The 25,125-nt window shown below is 56.9% G+C and overlaps 2 protein-coding genes across 2 annotated transcripts; one reads left to right on the top strand and one right to left on the bottom strand.

Annotated features, from left to right (window-relative positions):
- Positions 1-5,611: 5,611 nt before the first annotated feature.
- On the top strand, positions 5,612-12,571 carry VOLCADRAFT_107109 (uncharacterized protein; the record flags this gene model as incomplete). The annotated part of the gene is made up of 10 exons (XM_002956124.1): positions 5,612-5,679; positions 5,940-6,058; positions 7,567-7,779; positions 8,129-8,250; positions 8,343-8,640; positions 9,325-9,398; positions 9,619-9,735; positions 10,604-10,804; positions 11,088-11,447; positions 11,541-12,571. 10 exons carry the CDS (start codon positions 5,612-5,614, stop codon positions 11,823-11,825), a joined length of 1,857 nt encoding a protein of 618 aa, XP_002956170.1. The 3' UTR covers positions 11,826-12,571.
- Positions 12,572-12,605: 34 nt separating this feature from the next.
- Positions 12,606-24,372, bottom strand: VOLCADRAFT_97147 (uncharacterized protein; the record flags this gene model as incomplete). Its single annotated transcript, XM_002956176.1, has 21 exons — positions 12,606-12,767; positions 13,351-13,490; positions 14,274-14,317; positions 15,044-15,271; positions 15,486-15,512; positions 15,847-15,917; positions 16,394-16,518; positions 17,041-17,140; positions 17,479-17,776; positions 18,025-19,356; positions 19,656-19,734; positions 20,058-20,128; positions 20,457-20,646; positions 20,736-20,739; positions 20,996-21,020; positions 21,611-21,677; positions 22,202-22,669; positions 22,851-23,281; positions 23,494-23,577; positions 23,912-23,996; positions 24,093-24,372. The coding sequence occupies 21 exons, from the start codon at positions 24,370-24,372 to the stop codon at positions 12,606-12,608; spliced, it is 4,311 nt and encodes a 1,436-aa protein (XP_002956222.1).
- Positions 24,373-25,125: the final 753 nt, after the last annotated feature.

The raw sequence follows: 25,125 nt of genomic DNA on the forward strand, positions 1-25,125 counted from the left end.
ACCAAGAGTCATGCACTGAATTGGCGCGTTTTTCGTCCGTGCATGCACTCTTCGTGCACATGCGTAGATAGTTATGGCACTGTTTGTGAGCAGTAAGTAAAATCGACCAAGCAAAGGCCCAAAGCAAGCAACCGCATAGCAAATCACTGGCCGTCACCCGCCGCTGCAAGCAGCAGTGCACTTGGACTCTACCGTTTCATCATACACCGGCCCCTGCTGCTGCTGTCGACGTTTTTGACTGGAGGAATGGCAATGTACGGGTCGGCCTCAATTTATTCCTTTTTTCCAAAGGCCATAATGCCGGTTTATTCCTTTTTCGGAATATATTACTTAAAAAACGCTGCTCCTCCCCCTTCCCTTACTCTTTCCCTCCGCCTCCCCCTCCCCTTCCCCCTCCTTCTCCTCGGCGGCAGTAGCGGTGGCGAGATCCACTGCAGTGAGCACCGGCAGCGGCTGTCACTTCTGCAAGCGGGCCCGCGGCCAATCTCATGCGGCTCCAGGATGTTGGACACCTTTATTCAGTTCTTGCAACAGGCACATATGTGTGCGTGATGAGAGATTGGCTTTCTTCAGGAAGTCAGGCTGGAAGGGTGTTCATCACTTGAAGGCAACCACCTAAGTTTCCGTGCGCGAGTTTACTCTGAAGTAGCCATATAAAGAAAAGGGACCATGCACAAGCCCGATCACCACTGCAAGAGCCCGGGATAGACCTGCGAAACCACAAAAGCGATAGCGTCGCCATGACACACAGCTCCTAGACCCTCCAAAATACCGCAGGGGGAGGAATGTAGCCCGCACGGCGCCTCCCCCTTACCGTTATTAAACCAGAACGGTTGGTCCTCCAGAACCTACTCACCCTGCCTCGTACTGCACCGCTCTCACCCTCGTACCTCACCAAGCAACCCAGTCCCGCAGAGAAGACGTGCCTAAGTAGAATGGCCCTCCTCGGGCCACAACTCACCCTCATCCGAGCCCCGCTGCTACCACCAGACCTCAACCTCCCAAACCCCAGTAAACCTACGTCCTTTTGGCGCTCTCACCGCCATTTCCCCCCTCCCCTGTCCGAGCGACCCCACCTCCCCCCAGCTCTCCAGCACCCTACAACCTCGGAGCGGTACTAGGGAAGAAAAAGGGTTCTTCCCTGCACTACGTGACCGCCTCCACTCCCCGTCCTTCTCCTCTCCCTCTCCCGTCTCGGGGTTTCCTCTCACCTATTCCCTTGCCCTCCAACCCCCATCCCCCTTGAACTCCTATACCCACCCGAGCCCTGCCCTACATACTAAGCTCAAAGCGCTCTTAGGCAATAATTTCCACCGCTTCGGCGCACCACAGTGCGCCTTCTGAAACCGACAGGATCGGGTGGTCGGGTCCCACCCTGTCCCAGCCTCTCCGCGGGGTGCCCAGCACCGTGAAGGAGCGCAGACGCGCCCAGAAGTCCACCACTGCCCGGGCGCAGGCCCACTCCATGGGGGTTGCTGCGGGTGCTGCTGCCACCGCGGCTGCCATTGCTGCTAACCCCCCTGTCGCCGTGTTCCGCTCCTGCGTTTGGTCCTCATCCCCCGGCGCGTTCAGTGCAGGCCCCGTCTGCGGTCCCACCCCATCGGCCTGGATGAGAAAGTCCGTTATCCGCCTCTGCCTGGGGCCGGGTGCCTGCACCTGCTGTGCGTGCTCCCGGTTCTGTGGTCCTTGGCTCCCAGCTCATTCCTGCCTCCTGCCCACTGCCCTCAGGCAGCATCTGCCAACCTCCATGGCAGACAGGGCCGACAGGGAGATTATATCCCATACGGCCTGTTCGCATCCGGCTGGGGCCATTACTAGCCAGAGTTGCTTTCGGGTGACTCCCCCTACCGCCGCTTCCTGAGAAGACTGTAGATGCCGGTCGATCTGTGCCTGCACCGCCTGCGCCACCGGGCATTCCCAAAAGTGATGCATGCATGGCGAGCATGGCTGACCAGCTGCTCCACCGAATCCGCCACATCCACAGCCTTCTGGAGTCATGCGGGCTAGGTGCGTGTTGCCCGGTAGGGGGACGCCATCCACCGCGAGCCGCCATAGCGTCTCCTTATTCTCATTCTCCCATCGTACCCCGGACCATACGCGGGCCTGGGTCGCCCTGAATAGGCTGATTTCCGACGGGGGCGGCGGCAACGGGCCCTGAGGATCCGTCGCCTCCCCCACAAATTCAGCCACCAGGCGTCTTCTCCTCTCCTCCATAGGCCCACATTGCAGCTGTGTCGCCAGGCGAATCGTGAGGCGTGCCAGCGGGATGGCTTCCGCCATCCCAGGTATACGCCACCCAATTCGCCCAGCAATCATGCCCATCGCTTGCATGCTGGTCAGCAGTGGTGCTGGTGACGGTATGGCAGCCTCCTCCCCTTCCGTTGCCGCTGCCATCGGTTCCGTTAGCCCCCGCTGCTGCTGCTGCTGCTGCTGCCGCCGGGTCTCAACCGTTCTAGCAGCTTCGAGCCAGGCCGGATTTATGCTGCCATGCAGCGCCGCGAGGGCTGCCCGGGTCACGGGTCTATCCCGCGTGGAGGTCGGGGTAAGCGGGTCAAGGTGAGTCCGGGCCCACTCCAGCCATACCGTCCTAGGGAGGGTTGCCAGATTGCTGCTCTCTGCCAGGGTCCAAACCCGCACCAGGTCCCCTACCGTCTGTAGTTTCCTGCAGGTGGCAAGCCCAGGGTATTGGTACTCCAGGCCGGGGCGGCGGCCCCGGTCCGTCGGGTCGGTCCCTCCAGCATTGGGGAATAGCGGTTTCCCCATAATGCAGTCGCCCAGCACCAGTCACCGGGTGTCAGCGGGTTGGTCCCGATGTCCTCTGGTGGCGGCAAGTGCCCCAGGGCTCCCACAATCCGGCTGATATTCAGTTCAGTACAGTCCGACGGTCCAGCCCCTTCGCGTCTCCTGGCGGCTCCTTGGTCACCGAGCTCCCCATCATCCTCTCTGACGTAGTTAGTCGCCAAGTCGGGCCGTTGTGCCTTCCCTGCCCGGATGGTACTGCCCCCCTTGGGCTCATCAGTCGCTGTTCCTTCCAGCTCGTCCACCCGCTGCAGGCAGAAGCCGCGCCCCTTCATGGCTAGCACACCCAGGGCTGGAGATTGGCTGTCGTTGTGATATTGTAGCGACTTCCCCATTAGCAAGAGTGGGCCCCATCCTTGATCCAGTCCATCACCGGGGCTACCGAGCAGGGCTTGCGTTCCGTGCTAGACATTTTCCCCCGGGCCATGTGCTCCACTCCTCCTGGGTGAAAGGCACTCTCATCTCGCTCGCTTATCCAGCTGGCGATCTGGCAGGATAGGCGGCATAGGCCTTCTAGATGTATCTCCCGCCACTCTCAGCGCCAATGCTGGGCCGTGCCGCCACCATGTCTTATCCTTCTTGAGCCGCAGCAGAGTGATGAAGAGGCTCGCCTTGGGTTTCCCGCCGCTTCATCCCAGTCTGCCACCCCTGCTGCCGCCAGCCCAACCACACGCGTGTGGAGCGGCGATGTAGCCACTGCTGGGCTCATAGCCATACTCCGCCCGGCCCCCTGGGCCACTTCCAGGGCTGTAATCTCTACTGGCCCTGCGGCCACCCGTTGCTCGACCGTTTCTGCCAGCTGCCGTACCTTGTCCTCAGGTAATTCGATGCTTCATGCTAAATGAAGATTCATTGTGTGTCGACAATGAAGCCCAGGGACTTGGCCCGCTGGGATGGTCGTAACTGGCATTTCTCGAGGCTCAGGGTGAAGCACAGAGCCGTGAGTAGGTCAATCACCACCCTACACAGGTGTGGTGACGCCGCCAGGTTCTGAGCTGCCACGCCACAGTCGTTCGTCGTTGGTAGACCAGGTCAATGCCCGCTTCCGCGATGGTCGAAACAGCTCCCGTTTCAGCAGGCTGTAGACCCAGCAGGCGGGTGCGAATCCGAACACCATGACAGGCCAGCAGTGTAGGTCGCCACCCCATTCAACGCGGCAAACCGGTACATATCCAGGCGCAGTAGCAGGTTTTGGTAGTTGCTTTTGTTGTCCGTGGTACTGAGGAAGTCATCCTTTCGCAGGGGTCCCAGCAAGCCCGTGATGTGCTCGTATTTCAGCAGTGGGATATCCAGGGCTACAAGAGGTTCATGCCAGGCGCAGCTTCTTGACTTCCGCCCCCGCAGGCTGTTGAAGGCCGTTGGTTGTCCCCACTTCCCGTGCCACTTGTGAATCACCCAATATCCAAGCACTTCTGGGTTTCTGTCGTGCAAGGTGGTGCTGCGGTGTTTGGGGAACTGGATGGCGTGCCGCATTCTGCCGGTTATGTAAGTTACTGGGTCCACCCCGGAGCCCGTGGCTTGGCCCCCAGGCCAGGTGGCCCCACCAATTGAAGTGCACACCTTCCTCTAACATTGCCTGCGCCAGGAGTTGGTTTACGGCTTAGTCTTCGCGCCTCGTTGTGGAGTTCGAAATAACGGCGCCACAACTGGCTGCATGCCTGCAGGAGTCCTGGCTGGAAGTCGGCTGGTTTCCGGGCTGCACTTCGCACTTGCTGTTCTACAACTCTTCTGGTGTTAGCGGTGTGTCAGATAACCCAGCCTAACTGCCGAGTTGACTCCTTGCCATGCTCGGTTCCACATTGAAGGCGATGCTGGCAAAGTAATATCGGGTGAGGAAACTGTGTTAGAGACAGCCATTTTCTCAATGGTCGGCAGCAGCACAACTTCCGAAAGGTCACACCAAGCGCCAGCTTCCTGGCCTTCTAGGTCCGCAGGTAAAAGGTCTGCCTCTGGCTCGTCTTTTGTCCACTGCACCTCTCACATCAGGCTAGGGTCGGAGTCTAGCTCCCCTTCTAGCTCTCTGTCCCGTAGGCCACTACTCCCGATCGCCATCTGCAGGCCAAGCGCCGAAACAACAGACACTTGGCTGCCCTGAACCACCTCCCTTCCAATTCACGGGGCGCGGCCACATACCAGCGTGCATGTCCCTTCCGTTCACAAGGCGCCGAACGTGAAACCCGCCGCACTATCATGACACTAGGGCAGGTCCAACCCCCCACCCTCGCCTCCTGTGGCTGAGTTAATCCTTGCAGTGCACTGCCTACGCTCCTCCATTGCCGGGCCATGCCTCTCGCTTCGCGACCTGTGGAGATAACCCAGCGCTCCACTGCTCTCTTGACGTCCTCTTGTCCGAACTCACAGTTCGGGGTGTCCACCGTACAGGTTCGGTTTTCCTAGGAGCGCTAGATTGCAGCCGATGGCTGGTCGGGCAACCTTGGCTGCACAGGACAAGGTGTCGCTGTCCAGGCACAGCTCTGCCGGGAGGTTACACATCTGGAGCTCCTCTTTCACCGCGTCTAGGGCCGGCTGCCCCCGCTGCGGCCCATTGGCTGCCTCGCCTGCTGGGGCGCCGCCTTGGTGGCCTCTGCCATGCCAGCCCTCCCGCCACCATGTGCGCCGCCAAACCCGCCTCTAGCCCCCATGGCCTGCTCTTCCCTCCACCCCACCCAGGGAGCTTCCCAGGACGCGTGCCCCAACCTTCGCCTCCCTGCAAGCCAGGTCTCGTGTCTGTTTTATTTACCTTTTGGTGCGGCCCCTTAGGCCTCAGGGTTTACCGATCTCCAGCCTAGGTCTCGTCATAAATGAGTCAGCTATGCGCCCTCCATGCTGCCTTGTCTGGGCGCGCGTGCTCAGCCTCGCTCACACCGCGTCCATACAAGGGTTAGTCTTCCCGTCCCGTTCCTAGGGAATGGTAGCTCGAGTCCGTCGGGCCTCGTGTACCGTGTCGCTCGCTAGGGTTGCAGTCTCCCAATCGCTAGGAGGATCAGCCTCCCAATCGCTAGGAGGATCAGCCTCCGAGTCGCTACAGCAGTGGCATGCTGGCCTAAGTCCGCACACGCATCCACCCGCCCGCTGGTGAACCGCTTTCCCCGTGCGGAGGGTACTCAAATGCTATTTGCCCGCTTCACGTCGTGCCGCAGGGCCACTGGCCCAACAAGCGCTTATATTACTGTACTGTGTTCCTTTCTTCGCTGGGCGCACTCTCGGGCACCTCACCGGGACGTCTACGGGTTTTGTCTCTTCCCCGCCGCCTTTCAACGTGAGCCTCGCCGCCGCCATCTACGAGCAAACCGAATGTCAAGGATCAGGAAGGTTAGGTGGAAATGTACCGGCCCCGACCCCGATAGGCACCAGTGTCGCTGGTTCGTCAGGAATGACTTTTCAGGTTGATTGACTGGCCTCTTCGTTCTTGTGTGTTTGGCTACTCTAAGCAGCGTCGCTATTTGGTATGATGCCAGTCGACAAGGCCCGCTTGCTTGGCTCTCTCGTTCGGTCGGTGCTCCAGCTGGCACCATTTGAACGGACTGTAATTGAAGCCGCTTGAAGCTATACCAGAAGAATTACGGCAAATGCTACTCGGTCAAGCCCGCTCCCAGTCGGTCGACCGCACAGACACGACTCTTGTGGCCAGCCGCCGCAGAAAGTTAACAAAGGACAAGCGAAATAAACCCAATCCATGCCTCATTCTCCATTTCTAGCTCATCTTCGTTGGCTTCGCACGGCGAACCGGTGTAGTTTGGCTGGCTCCTGGTTGTCTCTACCCGCTGCCTTAGCGAAGAGACGTTAAAATGGTAATGAGTGATGAAAGACGAGGAGGACCACCTAGGCTCTGATACCAATTCAAAGGGAACCAGACCGCTCCTAGCAATTGGGAAGCCTAAGCTGACTTTACTTGCCGAGATACTGGCGTATGCACAGAGAATCGGGATTTCAATCTCAACTTAGGCTCGCCTTCGGAGCTGGACCACCATTCGTCGTAGTCGGCAGACATTTCGCTGACATAGCCGTTGCTGTCCGCCTTCGCAACAGGCCCAGACAGAATTAGACCCCTTTCTGAACCCCGAGATGCCCCGTTTGCCGATATCTGTGCGCAAGCCCGCTGCAATCGCGATTGTTCGTAGGGTTTCTTTTTGCAATCCTCCATGTCGGCTCCAAACTTTCAGCCTCAGCTGGTGGCGTTTTCAGCATAAATTTTTCCTATACATATTAAAGGGTGTTACCCAGACTAATTGCAAGAATTACTGAGGCTTTGGCGGCCACCTCGGCAATTGCCACCAACTTCGGCCACGAACAGAATCCAGGGCACCGTCGTGCTCAGCTAAATATTAGAATGATATGGCCATGTTTGTCTTGCCCAGCAAGCAAAGTTTCAGCGTTTGTGGATCTGGCCAACGGCTTCGTACGCTAAACCGAGCCATGCGCCTCCAACGGGCTTGCCGTGACAAATGACCTACCTACATAATGCACCCTCTTTTTTCCTCTTTGATGTACAGCTGCGGCAACTGCTGTCCTGCCACTGGGTGCCAGTTCGCCTCAATTTTACGTTAACTTCTTGGAGCTGAATTCTTTCTATCCCCATTTCCTTACAGTAGGTAGTGAAGCGCTAACAGATTTGGCAGTGTTGTGGCTCTGGCCTGCCTATCTACCTGCACGCAAAGAAGGCTCAGAGCGCCCATCTTGCTATGTATCCTGCCAAATCCTATGGTAATTGGAACGCCCCCTGGCCTGGCATCCGACTTCGTGCATGCTAAACAGCCACATCCGCAGGTCATTCTGCTGCGATTTCCGTGGAGGAGAAAGCCACGCGTTTCATTGCTACATTGTGTACCCTGGCAGTGCCGGGTGCCGGTGATCTTCTCACCGTGGGCAGCGGCGACGTGTCTTTCCCACTGCATGGGGGAAGCAGGCAGCTCTATGTGCGCAAGTGCTATCCTAACCTCTTCACAGTCATCTACGCGTCGGAGAATCGAAAGCATGTTGGTGAGGCTCACGTCGTTCCCTGCTGTTGCCTGCCGTGCGACTGGTGTATACAGCTAGGACCCAATCCACCTGGTGATCACAACCTCATCATTTGTGGCTTGTTTATGCATGTGGGTTGCAATGTATATGTGCAGTTGGGGCTAGCTTATGTTTGTTACATGTAATTGACTAGCTAATGGCTGGTACTAGCCTGCTGCACTCCCGGAGAACAATCAATGCGGTTCGGTTTTTCATTTTTCAAAGCACCAGAGCCCCTCTGTAAAGCTATGTCTGTTCTGCTGCTGTCGATCATTCACTCCACGTGCTTGATGTCCAATGCTTGCCCTTGCCCTTGTGTTTTTTGGTGCAGTTACTGGGACACCTGGGATTGGTAAGAGCTACTTCTTCTACTACATGCTAATGCGGCTGCTGGAAAGCCCGTCGCCACCACCCTTTATCCTTTGGCAGCATCACTCAAACCCTGGCAAACTGGTGGGTTACACATGTACTGTAGTACTGTATGGTGTGCTGGTTTAGGAGCTGTTTTACCTTTGTTTCCTTGTTCTGCCCCTTCTGGTCACCAGTGGTGCTACACGCATGAGACGGGGGTGGTCTGGTCTGGTGCTCGACCAATGGCTTTCGGTAACGAGCTTCACAACCGTGATTCCTGGTGGGTTCTACTGGTGCAGCACAGCACACTGATACATCATACATTTATCCTCCCCTGCGGTGTCCTGGAGGGCCTAGGAGCTGTGTGTTGTGGCAGCGTTATCTCGTATGTGGTCTCGCTGGTCTATCCCGAGCCCTTGCAGTGTTTATCGGGCTTGTGCGTGGTCCCTTTTCTTTGGTTGGTTACTTATCCCCTGGACCAGCCCAGAGGAGGTCAGTTGTTGTAAGGTGGCTGCAAGACATCCTGTGGTTTCTAGTGCTCTTAGCCTTTCTTTCTTCGAGGTTTGTAATGGCTTGTTAGGTGTATCAGGAGCCCACCCCTGCCTGGGCTGCCCTTGCTGACTTCTTTCGTTTTTCGTTTTTTTCCTTCCCTTGGGTTCCCTTCATTGTTGGTTGTATTTTGGGGGGGGGCCAGAGGGCTTGTGGACTAGCTCTAGCGGGACCTGAGAGCCCGTCATGTTTTCACTGCAGCGCCATCCCCGGATGGAGGTGCTGCAGAGCGGCTGCGTTATGTGTTGGTGTTTCGGCTTCGGCCCCCGGCTCTCACGGCCCACGGTGTAATCTCAGTCATACATACATCTACATTACACCACCCTGTAACAACATACATACATCTACATTTACTTACATAAACATTTACATTTTCATATTACATACATGTACATATGTGTGTACATGCATGCTTGCTAGCTGTCTGGCTAGCTAGCTAGCTAGCTATGCCTACATGCATGGGTGGCAGGCAATTTAGTGCTGCCGTGACAGGGAGCTGATGGATGATGTGCTTACAGGCCGTGCTCTGCACTTGCCCAGCTGCTACATACCTGGGACCTCCTGGATTCATTGGGTCCATTTTGTCCCCCGACATCTCGTTACCTTATCCCGTCAGGTACTTTGCAGATGGGGTGCAGCCCGACACCAGCACTGCGGCGCACACGGTGCTGTTAACCTCACCTGTGCATGCAACGATGAAGGTAAGCATCTTGGGCCGAGATGTGATCAGAGGGTGTACCATTGCTGACTTCGCACACCCGACATGCAGCGTCCTGGACTCGTCCGTTAGTTGCTGCCTAAGTGTATCCGTTCCTAACGAACTAGATGGCCAGGAAAGGCCAGAACGTAGGCCTGTCGCCCTTCCTTGCAATCGTCTGTGCTTCATTGTACTTCTCCCTCCCTCCCTCCCTCGGGCTGCAGGAGATGGATAAAGAAGGCGCGAACGTGCTGTACATGCCTCTCTGGGAGCTTGAGGAGCTGCTTGACTGCCGCAGGTGCTGGGTGTGGGGCGAGTGGGGAGGAGGGCTAGCTCACGTGGTGCATGCTGCAACTAGTGCGGAAAGTACTTTGTAACGTTCTTAGACTTGAGTTTGTAACTTGGAGTTTACGCAGTTGTACAGCGAATCAGGGTTGTTATGACTTAAGTCGACCATGTGCAAAGCCCTATGTAAATTGTGTACGGCACTCCTTTTTCCGCACAAGCTAAACGCATTGTGCACTGAAGCAAATGGCAAGGATTCAAGCTTTAACGTGGAGAATAGGACGGCGTCGTCTTAACTTGCCAGAAGCACCAAAGCTGTAAAGCAGTCACAAGCATATCAAGGAGTCTGTCTGTGGATCGCTGTGGAAGAGCAACTTCCGCGTCCTGCTTGGTTACAGTGCAGTGGCTTTTGCTTGTTTGTGGCTAGCTAGTATATTGCTCCGTACTTGCTCCGTACTTGCTCGTTTCCGCCAGGTGCTTGTTAGCCGTGATTTGCTGTTAGGCAATGTTTCTCACCAAGATACTGCAGAGCATATAATAAGCAGTCACTGACCCTGACTCAGAATTTGACCAGCGTTCCGTCGGACCCTGGACACAGAGTATCGAGAGTTGCTTAGCCATACACACTAGCAACCAGGGGGCTGCACAGCGATCAAATGAACATGTATTGGAGTGTTAAGGCTGTCTCGCGGTGGCATTGCACCCAGCATGCGGCAGGTTGACCGAAAAAACAGGTTGACCAATATCTCATGTTTTACGTGAGGGCGCCAGTCATAAAATTTGGTGGGCTCACATGGACCACTAGTCATGTTGCAGTGCTCACACTCTTTTCGTTATCCATTATATCAAACCTTGCTTTGATGTTGTTGATGCCCAAACCCTATCGAACCCCCATTTTTTGCAATTTGTTCTCTGTGCAAACAGCCAAAACGGCCAAAACCCCCACAATATGCCCCCAGCAAGATGTACGACATGGTGCCGGAGGTGACCGTGAAGGACCTCTTCGGTTACTATGGCGGCATGGCACGGTACGTGCTGCAGCATCCGTCGCTGGACCCTGACCAGGAGTTGCTTGAGTTGCTGAGGTCGCTGCACACCGCTATTAATACTTGCAAAGTTAAACAGGTGAGGCATGTAGTGTAGCTAGTCCTCTACCCCGAACTTGATGCTGTTTCAGTTGGCTGCCTAGGTTTCTCTGACACTGCTCGAGTTATTGTTATTGTTGCTGTCCTTCCTTCGATCCAGCAGAGATCACTTTGCTGCTGAGCTCCTATGTCCTCCTTGCCCATATTGCTGCCAATGTCTCTTGTTCAATGGCAAGCTCTGAGGCTGCGGCTTGCGCCTCCCTGAACATTCAGATGTAACACACCTGCGGCTTGGCATGCCTCTCTTGTCCCTCTCCCATCAGGTGCGAATGGCCATTGGTGCTGTCGAAATGGTACCTGAGGCCAGCCACCCGCTGTTACATATTGTGGCTAACGACGCGTTCAAGAAGCAGCGCCTCAGATTCGCCAGCAATTGGGCGGCTGGTGAGTTTGTCAAACGAGCATTGGAATTTGAAAAGAAGAAAGTGATATCGCTACTGAAAACGTCCAATGGAGGGCTCAATGGTATGTTGTACGAGCCAGTTATGCATGCTGTACTGGCGGCGGGTGGCAAGTTCGATGTGGTGCCATTGGACCGGGAGACTCTGGAGAGGGGCAACGAGGAGAAGCTGGACATCCAGCCCTGCAAAACGGTTTGCTGGTTTAAAGACAACATCAGCAGTGTGAGCAGTGTTGAGAACGTTTACTACAGGCCCATGGCCTCCAACTTCTCTGTCATTGACGCTGTTAAGATGCCTGAGGTGTATCTTTTCCAGGTAACCGTGTCCGAAAGCAAGGAAATCAATGCTGCTGACCTTGAGAAGAAGTTGGCGCAACTGGGCATCCCTGACAACCCTAAACCCAGCTGCAGCCTCTTCTTCGTGGTGAGCCCTGATGTCTACAACACCTTCAAGGTGCGGGCAGCAACGAAGAAGCGCAAGGCGGGCAAAGATGGCGAGGCTGCCTGGCCGCCCGGCACTGGGGAGAAGTATCCGCGTTCAGTTAACACCCGGTTGTATATTCTGCGCGGCAACTACCAAGACCTGCACAGCAGCACTTGATGCATCATCACAGCGAAACAGTTGTGCGGGGTGAAATGGAAATGACCACGTGTAGTAGTGATGTATGTGTAGTGATACAGCTGCAATATATAGCAGTTAGTGGTTGATTGAAGTTGTTATGACATGTGACTACTGGCCTTGTCCACTGTCGAGTCAAATGCCACCACATGCAGCTGCATGCTGTTTGCAATGCACAATAGTACACGACCAAGGGGCAGGAGCATGGGGAAATGTTCTATCGTTTGGTGTCAGTGTACTGCTGCTGCCCAAATAATTAGTGCCAAGCCGGTAGCCAGAGGGAAGCGATGATGGGGTAAGACAATATGAGGAAACATTTCCCTTAATTTGAAATCAACCTTGAAGGTCGAACGGTGTTGTGCAGTGTATTTTGGGTCGGCTCTTACCAGCAACGTGGGCGATGATGTCCTTGGATGAGGTGTATTAATCATGGTCGAGGGAGAGGTGGGCGGCAGCGGAAGACATTCACAGCCTGGAGCCCTTTCCAATAGACATGTTGTGTTGCAGTTGTGAATTGCGGCACTAGTTGGTAAGGCCTAAGGGTTGGCAAGTGTCGCCCAAATAGGCAATCAAGGGCAACCTCAGTAACATGTGCCAGCGAAGCCACCAGATATGACGTTTCATTTCTAGAGTCATGACAGATCGAGTAATTGGACAGCATCTTTAATCATCTGAAGACATTTGACTCAGCTTGTTGTTATTACAAATTCTGTAACGTATTTGATATGAAGAGGTAATAGCAGTTATATATCGCAAATGACCTCAGTAGAATGACCTAGTAATACTTAACCATTTTTTGGCAACCTCTACATAGGTGAACTGGCGAAAGGTAGCATGGTTAGGGAATTGTGAAGTGTGGCGTTTCTCGCGCGGCGCCCTGTATGAATTGCAGTCTACCGTGAGGCAGAGTTGCCTAGCCAGAGGCTGTGGACCAGTGAGGCGTGTGTGGAGGAAAACATAGCCCGGTGCTTGTCCTTTCTCAGGGGAGTCACCCACAGCAGTGAAACATTCTGTCAACAACAGCAAGAACAGTAACCGGAGAATGGATTCAATTGGGCCCAGATTAGAAAGTTCTGTGGCAGGTTAGCAGTAGGGTTTTAGGGTTTTTAGGAAGGCCACCACGAAAGCACCCGGGACCAGGCAGAGCAGCCATGCAACTTGCGCAGTTACCGAGTGCTATTACGTCAAGCCTTCCAGAAGAGCACTTCTCTGCGTCAGCTCCCTCCTTGTGTAGGGTTCTCATCACCACTACAACCCGAAACAAGCATGTCCACCCGAAAACTCCAAAAGGAGCTCAGGGAGAAACAACAGGGAGTGGCGCCGCTCGACTTCGCCTTTCCGCGCAACCAAATGAGGACACAGGATACGACGCATGGCAGCCGCAACTTCAGCCGTAAGCGTACAGCCGAAAGGAAAGCGCAGAACATGCGAGTCATACTAATACATGCTCGTCCATGCACACGGATATGCAGAGAAGCGCGAAGTACCCACGCATCCGCCCGCCCACCTGGGCGTACATACATACATACGTACATACATACATACATACATACATACGCGGTAAATCCACCTGCTTATAACCCTTTGTCCATGCCCAGCCCGTGTTCAGCCCCGTGTTCAGCAGGCGGGCCGACACCATCTTGAGACCTACGAAATTGATCTAATAACTAAGGCAGGCTTGTCGGGCCAATCGGCCTCATCCAATCTTTCGAGCGGACAGTCCATGAGGGCGCCCCTCCTCCTCCTCCTTCCCCCCACAGTTCCCACTAGGGCAGTGACCTCGAGGTCCTCGGTACTAACGGAATCGAAACCAACCAACTCACGTGGAAGTATTGTCCGCCGTACGTACGAGGGCGCTTGTACGGCGCTGCAGAGGCACTGAAGAGCACACCACCAGCTAACCACGAACCACGACCAACCAAGAGCCACACGCACACACATGCAGGGAACGCACAACACAAAATGCAAATCAATTGCCAGTGTCAGGTGCCGAAATGCGAAACCTCAGTCCGTATTTTGACCTCGAATCGCAAGCGAAAAAACCAATTACGAAGCAGTCGCACAATGAGCATCAGACCACCACGCAGCAACACAGCAGCAGCGCCTCATTTCGGCATACATACGTACATAAGCACACATACAGAACGAACGCAACCGCGGCGGAGAAACACGTGCCCCCCACCGTACGCTTCCGTACCCAGCACCCCCCAAGCGCTCTTTCTTTCGCTGCCCAGCTAATTAAAAACACATTGCAGGTAAGGTCGCTACGAGTTGTAACAGCGTCGAGCCAAGCAGGGAACGGCGCCAAATGATCAATTGAGCAACTGTCTGCAAAAAAAGTGCTTTGGAGAAAATGGCTACAATAGCTAGCAATCATGACGCAATCACAAAGCCACCCACGCCGCGAGGGCGACCGCATGTGCGCCGCACCTCCGGGCCGCCCCAGGGGATGTGGCGCCCTGAGGCCGGCGCTGCTACGTGCAGCGCACACGACGACGACGACGACGCACACGCGTACACCGGGCTGATCCGCCGTCACGCGGCCGGGTGTGACCTATTCCGCCTCACCAGCGACTGAGCAGCTCTCCGCCCCTCTCCTCTTGTTTGATTCAGGTTGGACCGGGCCGACCTGAGCTGAGCTGAGCTGAGCTGAGCTGCCCTAACAGGGCTGTATGGAGGCGGTCTCAGCGCCCCATGGCGGCGGAACCGAGAACGGGGCCCAGCAAAACCCCCCAGCGGTAGTTCTCTCAACCGCCTAGGACGCCAACTTCCTCACCGACCCATGGGCCCGTTCCGCCGGCGTCCGCTCCTTTCACCAATAACCACATACATATATACATACGTAGATACATATACATACATACATACATGCATACATACATACATACAAAGATTCAATCCACATACATTCATACGTACAAACATGCTTCAAAAAACCAACAAATCATTATCACCACAATTATAATCAACAGCACGTAAACAAATATCCTTGATTAGCCTCAGACTGCTTCGGCCACATCCATGAAACGACAGACAGGCAGAAAAACATAATCACGATCATCATACAACACGGCTCCATTCATCCTCGCCATACCAGGCCATCTCCGAGTGCCAGTGCCTACCAAACGGTCGCACAGAGCCGTGCGGCCGTTCATCAGTACAGCAGAAGCAGCCCAAGCAGCTGCTGCTTCTGCCACTACCGGACCCGTTGCTGGGGCGATGGCACTGCCGCCGCCACCGCCGCCTGCAGGTGCTGCTGCTGTTGTGTCGCCGGTGACAGGAGGGCCCCCGGGAGCCTGCGTTGCATGGCGAGCTGCTGCAGGAAGGCCATCTGGGGGTTGGGTACGGGCAACCACTCCGGAACCATCTCAGAAGCCGCGGCATCCCGCAAGTCCTTGAGCACCGCCACGACCTCCTCAAAGGTGGGTCTGCGGGCCGTGAGGTGCGAGGTGCGAGGTGAGGGGGACCACAGCGGATCAGGCGACCCACACAAGGACATGCACACCCGGTGGCGGAGGTCTACTACAGGAGCGGTGGGATAATCAATCCCTCCGGTGTGTGTGTGTGTGTGTGAAAGTGTGTGTGTGTTTTGGCGGACTTACGAAGGCACTTGCACCTCACGTTGCCCCTCAAGCAACTCACCTCTTCGCGGGGTCTGCCAGCCAGCACCTGCGGCCACAGGAGAGGCACCCAGGTGCCGCGGGGCGGGTGGGGAATGGGCGGATGGGATTGGCGTTTAGACAGTTGGCAAACAGAGAGACAAATGGGGAGCTCGGGTGATGCCTAGCCAGGTGTTTGTGTGTGGTGTGTGTGCGTGTGTGTGTGGTGTGTGTGCGTGCATGAGCATGACAGGTAAGGGAGCGGAGGACAAACGCCAGATAAGACGACGTCGCAAAACATTATCGTCCTGGGAATCGCCAATCGGCAATGCCGCTACGAGCAGCTCTGCTCTCTACCACTTCTACACAGGGCCCCGTCCGCCCTGATGCCCCCCGCTGTGCACCTCTCCGCAAGCTGCCGGTACGCGGCCGGGGTGTGCGGCGGGAAGACGGGGCGCCAGCCCTCCAGCGCGACCTGCAGTGCAGCGAACAACAAAAGTAAAGCAAAGCAACTCCATCACGCGGGATGACAGTCGCTGATGGAGGGAAGGCGGATCTGATGCCTCCTTCCGCAGGTTCCGTAAGGCTGCTGCGGCAACAGGTGGCCAACCGAGTGACCACCACCGCAGCGGTGCAAGAGTCATCACAACGCACCAGTCCGCCTCCTCTGCAAACAAGTCCATTGCCCCCTGCCCTTCGTCTCCCCCTCTGGGTAATACCAAGGTAATCTGCCCACACTAACCCCACCGGCAACTTCCGACCAAGTGCCAACACGTCACCATCATCATGTCTTTTGCCGCTGCTGCATTCAGGTTTCAAGAATCTTCCGCCCCAAAGAGCGCCCTCCTTTTCCGTCCCTTTCCCACGCCGTTGTCCTCACGCGCCCATCCTTCCCCCTTCCCTCCCCTCTCTCATACATACATACATACAAACATACATACATACACGTACCCTGGCGGGAAGCAGCGCTCGCGGCATGCCCTCCCATGCACGTTCCCCCGTGAACAGCTCAAACAGCAACACGCCGTACGCGTACACGTCATTGGCTTTGCTGACGTGGCCGCACAGCAGCAGCTCTGGAGGAAAGGAAGTGGCACAAAGGAAGGATAAGGATAAGGGGAAAAGCAGTGAGGCAAACTGATGGCTGCGTAATAGTAAACTTGAGGAACGGCTACGGTCAGGCAATCACGTTCGCGACGTACGGCAAGGTACAGTGTAACACGGAATACCGGATGGGGGAGGGACGCTAGCCGGAGTCCGGTAGGTAGGTGGGCGGGTACTGTTGGTTGAGGGGTAACAAAGCCAGGGCGAGAGGAGGCGCATGGTCAGATCGCTAGAAGAAATAAAGGCAGCCAGGTACACAGTGCGGCCGCAACAGTAGCAGCGACAACGACATCAGCAGGGTTGGTTTGCTCTCACGTCCTCCTCATCCTCGTTCTCCGCCTCCTCCTCCTCCTCACGCTATTCCTCTCATCAACCATCTCACCTCGCACAAGGCCCAGTCGGTGTGTCCTCTTCTGTCCAACTCTCTCCCACCATCTTCCCAACTTTACCCCCCCTCCCAACTCCCCCTTCCCTACCCTCCCTCCGCCGCGCACCTGGCGACATATGGGACAGCGACCCGGCCGCCGTTGTGGCGCTGATGTGCGTGTCCGTGTTGGACGCCGACAACATGGTACTCAGGCCAAAGTCGGAGACCTGCGGCCGGGGGGGGGCGGTGCACGGGAGGCCGCCAAGGTGGGCGGACCACCATGCACAAAAACACGTTTCCTAGGCAGTGCGCTTGCCTCTGCCATGCATGCGTCTGCTGCTCCGCCTTCCAGGCCCTATGTAGAGTAATATATTAGAAATATAGGGTTATATATAAAGTTATTTTATATACGGTTATCTATAGGGTTATATATATATATACGGTTATCTATAGGGTTATATATATATATATTATATACGGTTATCTATAGGGTTATATATATATATATATATATATATATATATATAGTTGCTGTGCCCTTTCCACCGCGATGCGCACCTCCCACCTTAGCGCAAAGCCCCAGCCGGGGTCCTCGGCCCGATGACTCAATACTACCATCACGTTGCAGCTCGAAGGCCCCGCCAAAAGTGCCAGCACCAGCACCAGCACCAGCGGCGCCCAAGCCTGCTGCTGCCGCGGCCGCCGCCGCCGCCGCCACTGCCGATGGGCCTGCCGACAGCGGCGCCGTGCTGGCGGCCACTCCGCCAGCTCCATAGCTCATGGTGTCCAGTGCCCTCCCCGCGGCTTCCAGCGGGTCGGACACCACAATCTGCTTCAACAGCACATTGCTGGCCTTCACGTCACTGCAGAAGAAAAACGAAGGACAGCCGACAAGGGTAAGACAGCCGCAGGGCATTACTCACCCCCTCAAAACAAATGCGGAAACGGAGCGCGCGCGGGAGAAGGCAGGTGAGTAGCTGGGCAGGACAACAACATTGCTTCTGGCACATCGGGGTGGGAGAGGCGGTACCGTCCAGAGCTGGGGTTTGGGAATCCTCCGAGGCCCCCTGAGGCCTGTCGGATAATAGTCGGACTGGACCGCGCCACTCACCCGTGAACGACGCCATGCGCGTGCAAGTGCAGCAAGCCGCTAGCCACATCTGCCGCCACCGCCAGCATCAACACGTAGCGGATTGCCGGTTGCGGCGCCTGCTGCGGCCCCGCTTCCGACGACGCGGCACTCGAGCTAGCCATACGCAGAAGGCTCGCGTGGCTGCGGGGGGGGCTGCTGCCGCCGGCGAGGGCGCTTCGCGCTGCTGCTGGCGAGGGCATAGCTGCTGGCGCAGCGACGGTGCTGGCCAGGACCGGCGGCGGCGGTGCCACCAGCGTGCCGTCGCTGGAGTGCGAGACGGCGGCGCCGCCGCCACCGCTGGTGACAGCGGCAGGGCCCTGCAGCGCTGACACTGCACCAAAACTCGCCAGTTCCCCCATTATGGCGTTCATTCCGGTTATGTTGCTGCTGCTAATGTAGTCCGTCAGCATCTTCGCGTAACTGCCGACAACGGGGTCAGCACCAGCTGCTACTGTCGCCGCTGCTTGCTGCAGGAGGTACATCATCGCCAGTCGGTCCGCCGCCGCGGCGGCGGCGGCGTTGTCTGCGGTGCTTGCGCCGATGCCAGAGGCGTTGTTGAACGATGACACGAACGACATGGCTGCCGTCGGCGCGCCCGCCAGCGTGTTGACAACGTTCAGCGTTGTCCCCCCCAGGTGCGAGGACGGCTGCGGCGCGCTTTGCGGCGGCACAGCAGCACCGCCACTGCCGCCGCCATCATCATCGCCGTCACCGCCAGCAGCAGCGTCATCATCCGTCGCCGGTAGAATCACCTCAAACGCGCCGTGCGTGAAGTCCGGCTCATACGTGTCCAGCTTGGGAAACGCACTCGACGCCAGGTCCGAAGCTTTAACCGTTCGGCTGGTCGCGGAGCCTTGACAGCTCGTGTTGTCGCCGCCGCTGCCACCACCACCTCCTCCAGCGCCATCAGCGACCTCACGGTCATCACCGCCGACACATGGCGCTGGAAGCTGCGGCTGCGGCGGTTGTGCAGCGCTGCTATCCACTGCCGCACCCTGGCCGCTGCGCCTGTGTTGGCCGTCGAGGGTGTTCGCCGGCGGCAAGGAGTTGCTGCCTCGCGTCATGGCGGCAACCAGGTTGGCAATCGCCGTCGTGTCCCCTTGGGCCGGTGTCGAGGTCGCCGAAGCCGCCGCCGCCGCTGGCTGGTTCATTTGGTTGCGCTCCAACTGCGGCAGCTTGCCGCCCTGGGCCCCTGCCGTCGCGGCCTGACCCGCCGCCTGGATGGCTTTCCGCCAGTCCCAGGGCCACGGCCGCCCCTGGTGGAACAACCCCTTGTCCAGAGCCGCCCGGAGGGAGCCGCCATCGCAATACCTGCACCGTCATGACACCATGGACCTCAGCAGCGGGGGCATGTGGGCAGCGGCTAATGCAGCAGTGGCACCAGCAGCAGCTATAACCGTATAAAGTAAGGTTAATGTGACCAAAGATAGTCATGGTCCATCCGTCCAGATCACATCGAAAAGTCCCGGATGGAAAAACGTCTTTTTGTGGCATTCAAATGCCCACGAGGCCAAACCCTGCCCTACACACTCCGCATATACACAGTCGGACAGGCAGTCAGACAGACAGACAGGCAGACACACACAGACACACTTCACTCCGAGACTCACTCCAGCACCAGCAGCAGCTCGTGGCCATAGTCCTCGCCGCCCTCTTCACAACCCTCCTCGCCGCCGGTCCCGTCGCCAGCTGAGCCGCCGAAGTGACAGACATGCAGACAGATAGCATCGGGAAATCCCTCAACCGCCCAACCACAGGATTACAAAACCGGGGTGATGGTCTCCGAAACCAAGCCGCCATGCCCCAACACTAGCTTCCATGCCCTCCCTGATGGCCCCAACAGCGGAGGGGAAGAGAAGAAAGTAGGATGACAAGGCCGATCAGCCCAAGCACCTCAGAGCCCCATGCTCCCCGACCCATTCCACGGTAACCAGAGACCTCTAGCGCCAACCGACACTTGCACCCCCTTAACCAGCAACCCGGCCCCGCCTCCGCCCCTCAAGCCGCCCCACCGGCGTACTGCCCCTCGTCCTCTTTTTCGGGCTCCTCCTCGCGGATGGGAAACGACTTGGTGCGGTGCTTACTGCAACGCGAGGAGAGAGGAGAGAAAAGGAGTGGAAAGAAACGGGGGACGTGGGGATGAAAGTTGTAGTTTGCAACTGCGTTGTCCACAAGCAGCCAACCGTAACATGTAACATGTGGTGGTTATGGTGGTTGTGGTGTGTAAGGGAGGACATCAGGGCAGGGGGAGAAGGGAAACGCGACCCCCCGCAACCCCCTCCGTTAGAAACCCACTCAGTACACCCCCACCCACCCACCCACCACACCATTACTGACTCTCCTCCTCACCCCTTCCACCCACGGCCCCCGTACCACCACTGCGCCAGCCTACACCGCACCATCACACCTACATGATGGTTTGCCCGACGGTATCCTTGATGGGTCGGAAGCTGTAGCAGTAGGTCTGCACTATTGCTGGGTGGTTGATGGCGGAGGATATGGCGGCCTCCATGACGGCCATGTGCCGCCGCCGGGCGTCCCCACTGAGCGAGGGCGGCAGCACCTGCGCCTTCAGGGCCACCAGGGTGCCGTGCCAGATACCTGCGGCGGAGGAGATGCAGGGGGAGCAGTCAAAGTGGGGGGAGGCACGAGAGACAAGGTAACGGTCAGAACAGCACATCAAGACACACCTGCCTGCCAGCCAGGATAGCGCACAACGGCAAAGCAGTACCGGGCCATGCAAGGAGAGGGATTAGACGGAGGGCGACCTAGCAAACCACCAACCCCCTGCTCCAGCTGTTCAACCCCCCCCCCCACACACACACACAACACCCATTATCCCTCATCCGGGCCCAAACTCCGAGACCCATGGCCCCTCTCCCCGCCAGCCAGCAGCATTCCCCCGCCGTTAGCGCGGCAACCGCCCAGTCCAACCCGCTCCAACACTCACCCTTGTACACCTTGCCAAACGACCCCTGCATCATCAAGCAGTGGGGCAGGTGGCAGCGCGGTAACCCCACTGGGAGCAAACGCCGGGGTGTACGGCAGGGCTGGATGATGATATCGAATGGTATGAAGCCAGTGTTCATGGTGAAGGTGACGGTGATGGAAATGATGGAAGGTAAACATGCATGCCGCAGCATCTGTTGCTGCGGTGAGGGCAGGCTGCCGCGGCTGCCGCCATACCTCACCTTTTCCCCCCTCCGAGCACCTCATCCTCTCCCACCACAGCTAGAATAAAAACTTAAAGCCAGCCAGCTCCCCCCCTTAGTCCTTTAGTCCTGCGCAACTACGTAAGCATGTCTGCTCCCCCCTCCACTGTTTCCCGCACCGCTCTACCCCACCACCTGCGGTAGCCCCCCTCCTCACATCCACACATCCTTTCTCAGCCCCACCCACGGGGGCCCTACGCTCACATCCAACATCCATCCGTCCGCCCATGCACCCCTCCATTCACACACACACATACATACATACATGCATACATGCATATATACACATACACACGCAACGCAATCTCACCTGGCCCAGCAGCTGGAGGACCTTGACGTCCAAAGGTGCGGACCTGCCCGCCCGCCCCCTGGCCGCATTGGCCAGCAGGTTCAGTCGGGCAGCCTCAACCTCACCCAAGCCTGACGACACGTGAGGTGCGGCGCCCGCAGACGCCAAGTTATGTCACGGAGCAACGTGAGGGAGGCAAGCGGAGAAGGAAGAGGGCACCAGCAGCGATTTGAAGATTCGGTACGGGCCGATGAGGAGGGGCACACAGAGGCAAAACGGCCCCACTGGCCGCCTCAAATCTCCGCCGTTACAACAGGGTTTGGTTCCGGAGGACGAAGCCTGAACCCCCAAACACCGAAGGACGTGGAGCACCCCCCGGACAAGCTCCAGGGTGGGGGTGATGCCGGTGCTAGTGGTGGTGCCGGTGACGGATGCTGCTTAACTTGTCCTTCTTCCCCCCCACACACAACCCGTACTTCCCGCAGCCCCTGCCGCACCACAGCTCTCACCGCGGTCCCCGCTCCCAAATAGCGACCGACACAATATTTTTTGTTCAAACAAATTAGGATATTTATTAGTTTTCCGGAAGTTGAAGGAGTTCTGATTGAAAAAAGTATCCTTAAGATATGACCTTGCCAATAACTTCGTGGCCCACCTGCACTACCCGCGCACTCACTACCAGCTGTCCGCTGACCGCCATTCGTCACCGAGGACGCCTCAATCGTCACGCCGCTGCTGCTCCTGCTGCTGCCGTTGCTGCTGCTGCCCGTGGCGCCCGTACTGCCCACCGTCGCCCCCGCTGTCAGGCGGCCCTTGCCCCCGCCGCCAGCATCCCCATCCCCTGCCACCAGGTGCGCCTCCGCTGCACTGGCCGCGGCTCCGCTCCCGCCAACCCCTGCCACCGTGACGCCGGCGCCGCCATTGGGCTTCCGCGCAGAGGAGCGGATCCCTTCGCCGCTGCCTTCCTCCAGGCCCGCCAAGTCGGCCGGCAGCGTCCCCTGGGTTGCGGTGCTGAGTGCAGCTTTGGAACGGGCGGACGGTGTGGCGAATGCTGCCAGGGACGCCTCCCGCCGGTGTCGCCAATGCGCCCAGGCAAAGAGCGCCATGAGGACCAGCAATGCACCTGCGCGCCAGGAATGGGGCTGGGCTTGCGTGGATGTGTTTCCCCCCCAGTACAGTTTTCACCCCAAAAAACGCCAGGAATGTGCGTGTGTGTGTGTGTCTTAAAAGGTAGCGACTTTGGTTTCTCTCTTTCTCTCTTCATTTGTGGTTAATCCTTTCCTTGGTGTTCGCCCGCGACCCACCTCCCAGTCCTACGCCTAGCCCAATCGCCAGCCGCATAGTGGAGGCGGCCTCCTCGTCGTCTGCGCCATCCGAAGACCCGACCTGGTTTCCCAGTGCCAGCGCCGCCGCCAGGCAAAGATCCGCGTTCGTCTGCTTTATACACTCCCGGCTGATCTCCCTGTCGCACACGCCGTACGAGTGTACGAAGAACGAGTTGTACCCGCCATTACCGATGACACCGTCAATTTTCTGATTGTACGCGCCGTATGCGTACACATCCAGGTACGGCGCCATGCACGTGTTGCGCATTCCGGCGTTCAGCCAGCACAGTGTGCTGTTACGCAGAATTAGCCCACGATCGTTTGATACAGTATAGTTGATGGGCATGCCGGCATCGGGCTGGGGTTGCGGCAGCGAGTTGAGCTGCTCGTAGAACAAGTCGAACGGCAGACTGCATGGGTGGTGCCAGGGTGGGACGCGTTAGGGATTGGGCGGATGTAATAGGGCGAGACGCGGAGCACGTCAGAGCCGGGTCCAGGGACGGCCTGTCAGAGCCTGAATTGCGAATATCCATTCCTAGGTGGTCTGTGTGAAGAGGAGGAAGGACGAACCACGAACGAGTGAAGCTGCTGCTGGGAAGAGGGGGGAGAGGGGGCCACTCACCATGCGTGCCGGTGGTTGATGCTGAGGTTGTATAGCACTGCGCCGCCATCTGACCGTGTCAACAAGTCAAGGTATTGACCCGTCCTGCGGAGCAGTTATTTGCATGTTCAAGGGGACAAAGAAACTGCGTGGACTGGTGTTCAGGGAGTACCCGCAAAGCAGGGCGCCGATGGAGCCAAGGGGCTGCAGCAGAGGTTCTTACACTGGAGAAAGGCAGTGCAGTATGGTGGTGTGGTAGAGTTCGGATATCGACCTATGCTCAACTCGAATGCCCAAGTCCGCATTGCAACTTTTAGCTTCCATAAGCAAGCCATACGCAATAATAAGTTTAACCGTTCTAGGGAATTCTGTTCGTTGCGTGGGTTCTCATCCCCTTGAGTCCGACGCTCACCCGGCACCGTGCACACGTGGCACTTACCCTCTCAAAGTCCCCGAAAGAATAATGCGCTCAAAGGTCAACGTAACGAAGGGTGCAAGCCTGATCTTGCTTGCAATGTAATTGGCTGGACGAGGTAATACGGGTTGGAGTCAAACAGTTGGCGCAACCCTAAAGGCAGTGGGCAAGTTACATAAGACTGCAATAAATACCGCTAACGAACCTGCGAGGCTCGCGACCTGAGGCCAAGGGAGGCCTGCTACGATAGTTAAATTCGCCGTCAAATTGACTGGCAGAGTCGGTGCATCCTCCAGGTCCAAAGAAATGTCATTGTTCAGTATGATTCTCTGTATGCCAGGCTGGGACAATAACACGAAAAAATCTTTTGAAGAGCTCGCGTTGCCCAGCACAGTAGATGCCACAAGGGGTGGCAAAGTCACAAGAAAAACAATATTGAGCACCACAAAAAGCTCAACCAAGTCCGAAAGGTTGCGCTTCCTCATTCTGAAGCTCCTCAAAAGGGATGCATTTCAATAACGCCCGCATGCTAAGTCATGCTAATGACGTAAGATAGTCCTAAAGGGTAAATCTGTAACGAGCTTACCTTTTTGGACTGGTTGAAACTTGCTCGCGTACGGTAATTGTATGCGAAAGCGTGAGCATTCCATCCCACTAGCATCTATGTATGAATTTTTCTTTGTTTTCACAAAGCACGTTGCCACATCTTTATGGCGGATTAATCTATGATCCCTTCAGTTTTTTCGTGTCGCGGCGCCTGGGCTCAAGTTTACCAAGATTAATCCGCCACAAATCACAGCGACGTGAAGTGCCAATATGGTCTTTTAAACCTAATTTCACTGACCAACATGGTTGCTGCAGGTCGCAAGCAGTCAGCCCTGGCTCCGCCCGACAGCCCAGAGCGTCTGGCGCACCTCCGCTCATTCATCGGTGCATCTGGTGCCAATCCCTTACTAGCGCAAACTTTTAAACCGGCAGGAAGTAAAGCGGCGACATCAGCTTGGGTCTGCCAAGGCGACGCAGCACGTACGCTGGTACCCATACCTTCTTGGTCTCTCATAGTCACTAATGTACCGCATGATTCATATGGCAAGTCTCCTGCCCAACCTCCTGCCCGATGCTTAATGTGTGCAATGTTTCGGCTACGCCATGTGCGGGAACATCCTGAGACGGGCAAGCGCAAGAAGACGCTGAAGCGCAATTGCTTTCTTGCGGAACCAATCCACCTACCCACTAGC

This window comes from Volvox carteri, assembly GCF_000143455.1.
Source record: "Volvox carteri f. nagariensis unplaced genomic scaffold VOLCAscaffold_58, whole genome shotgun sequence".
NCBI lineage: Eukaryota > Viridiplantae > Chlorophyta > Chlorophyceae > Chlamydomonadales > Volvocaceae > Volvox > Volvox carteri.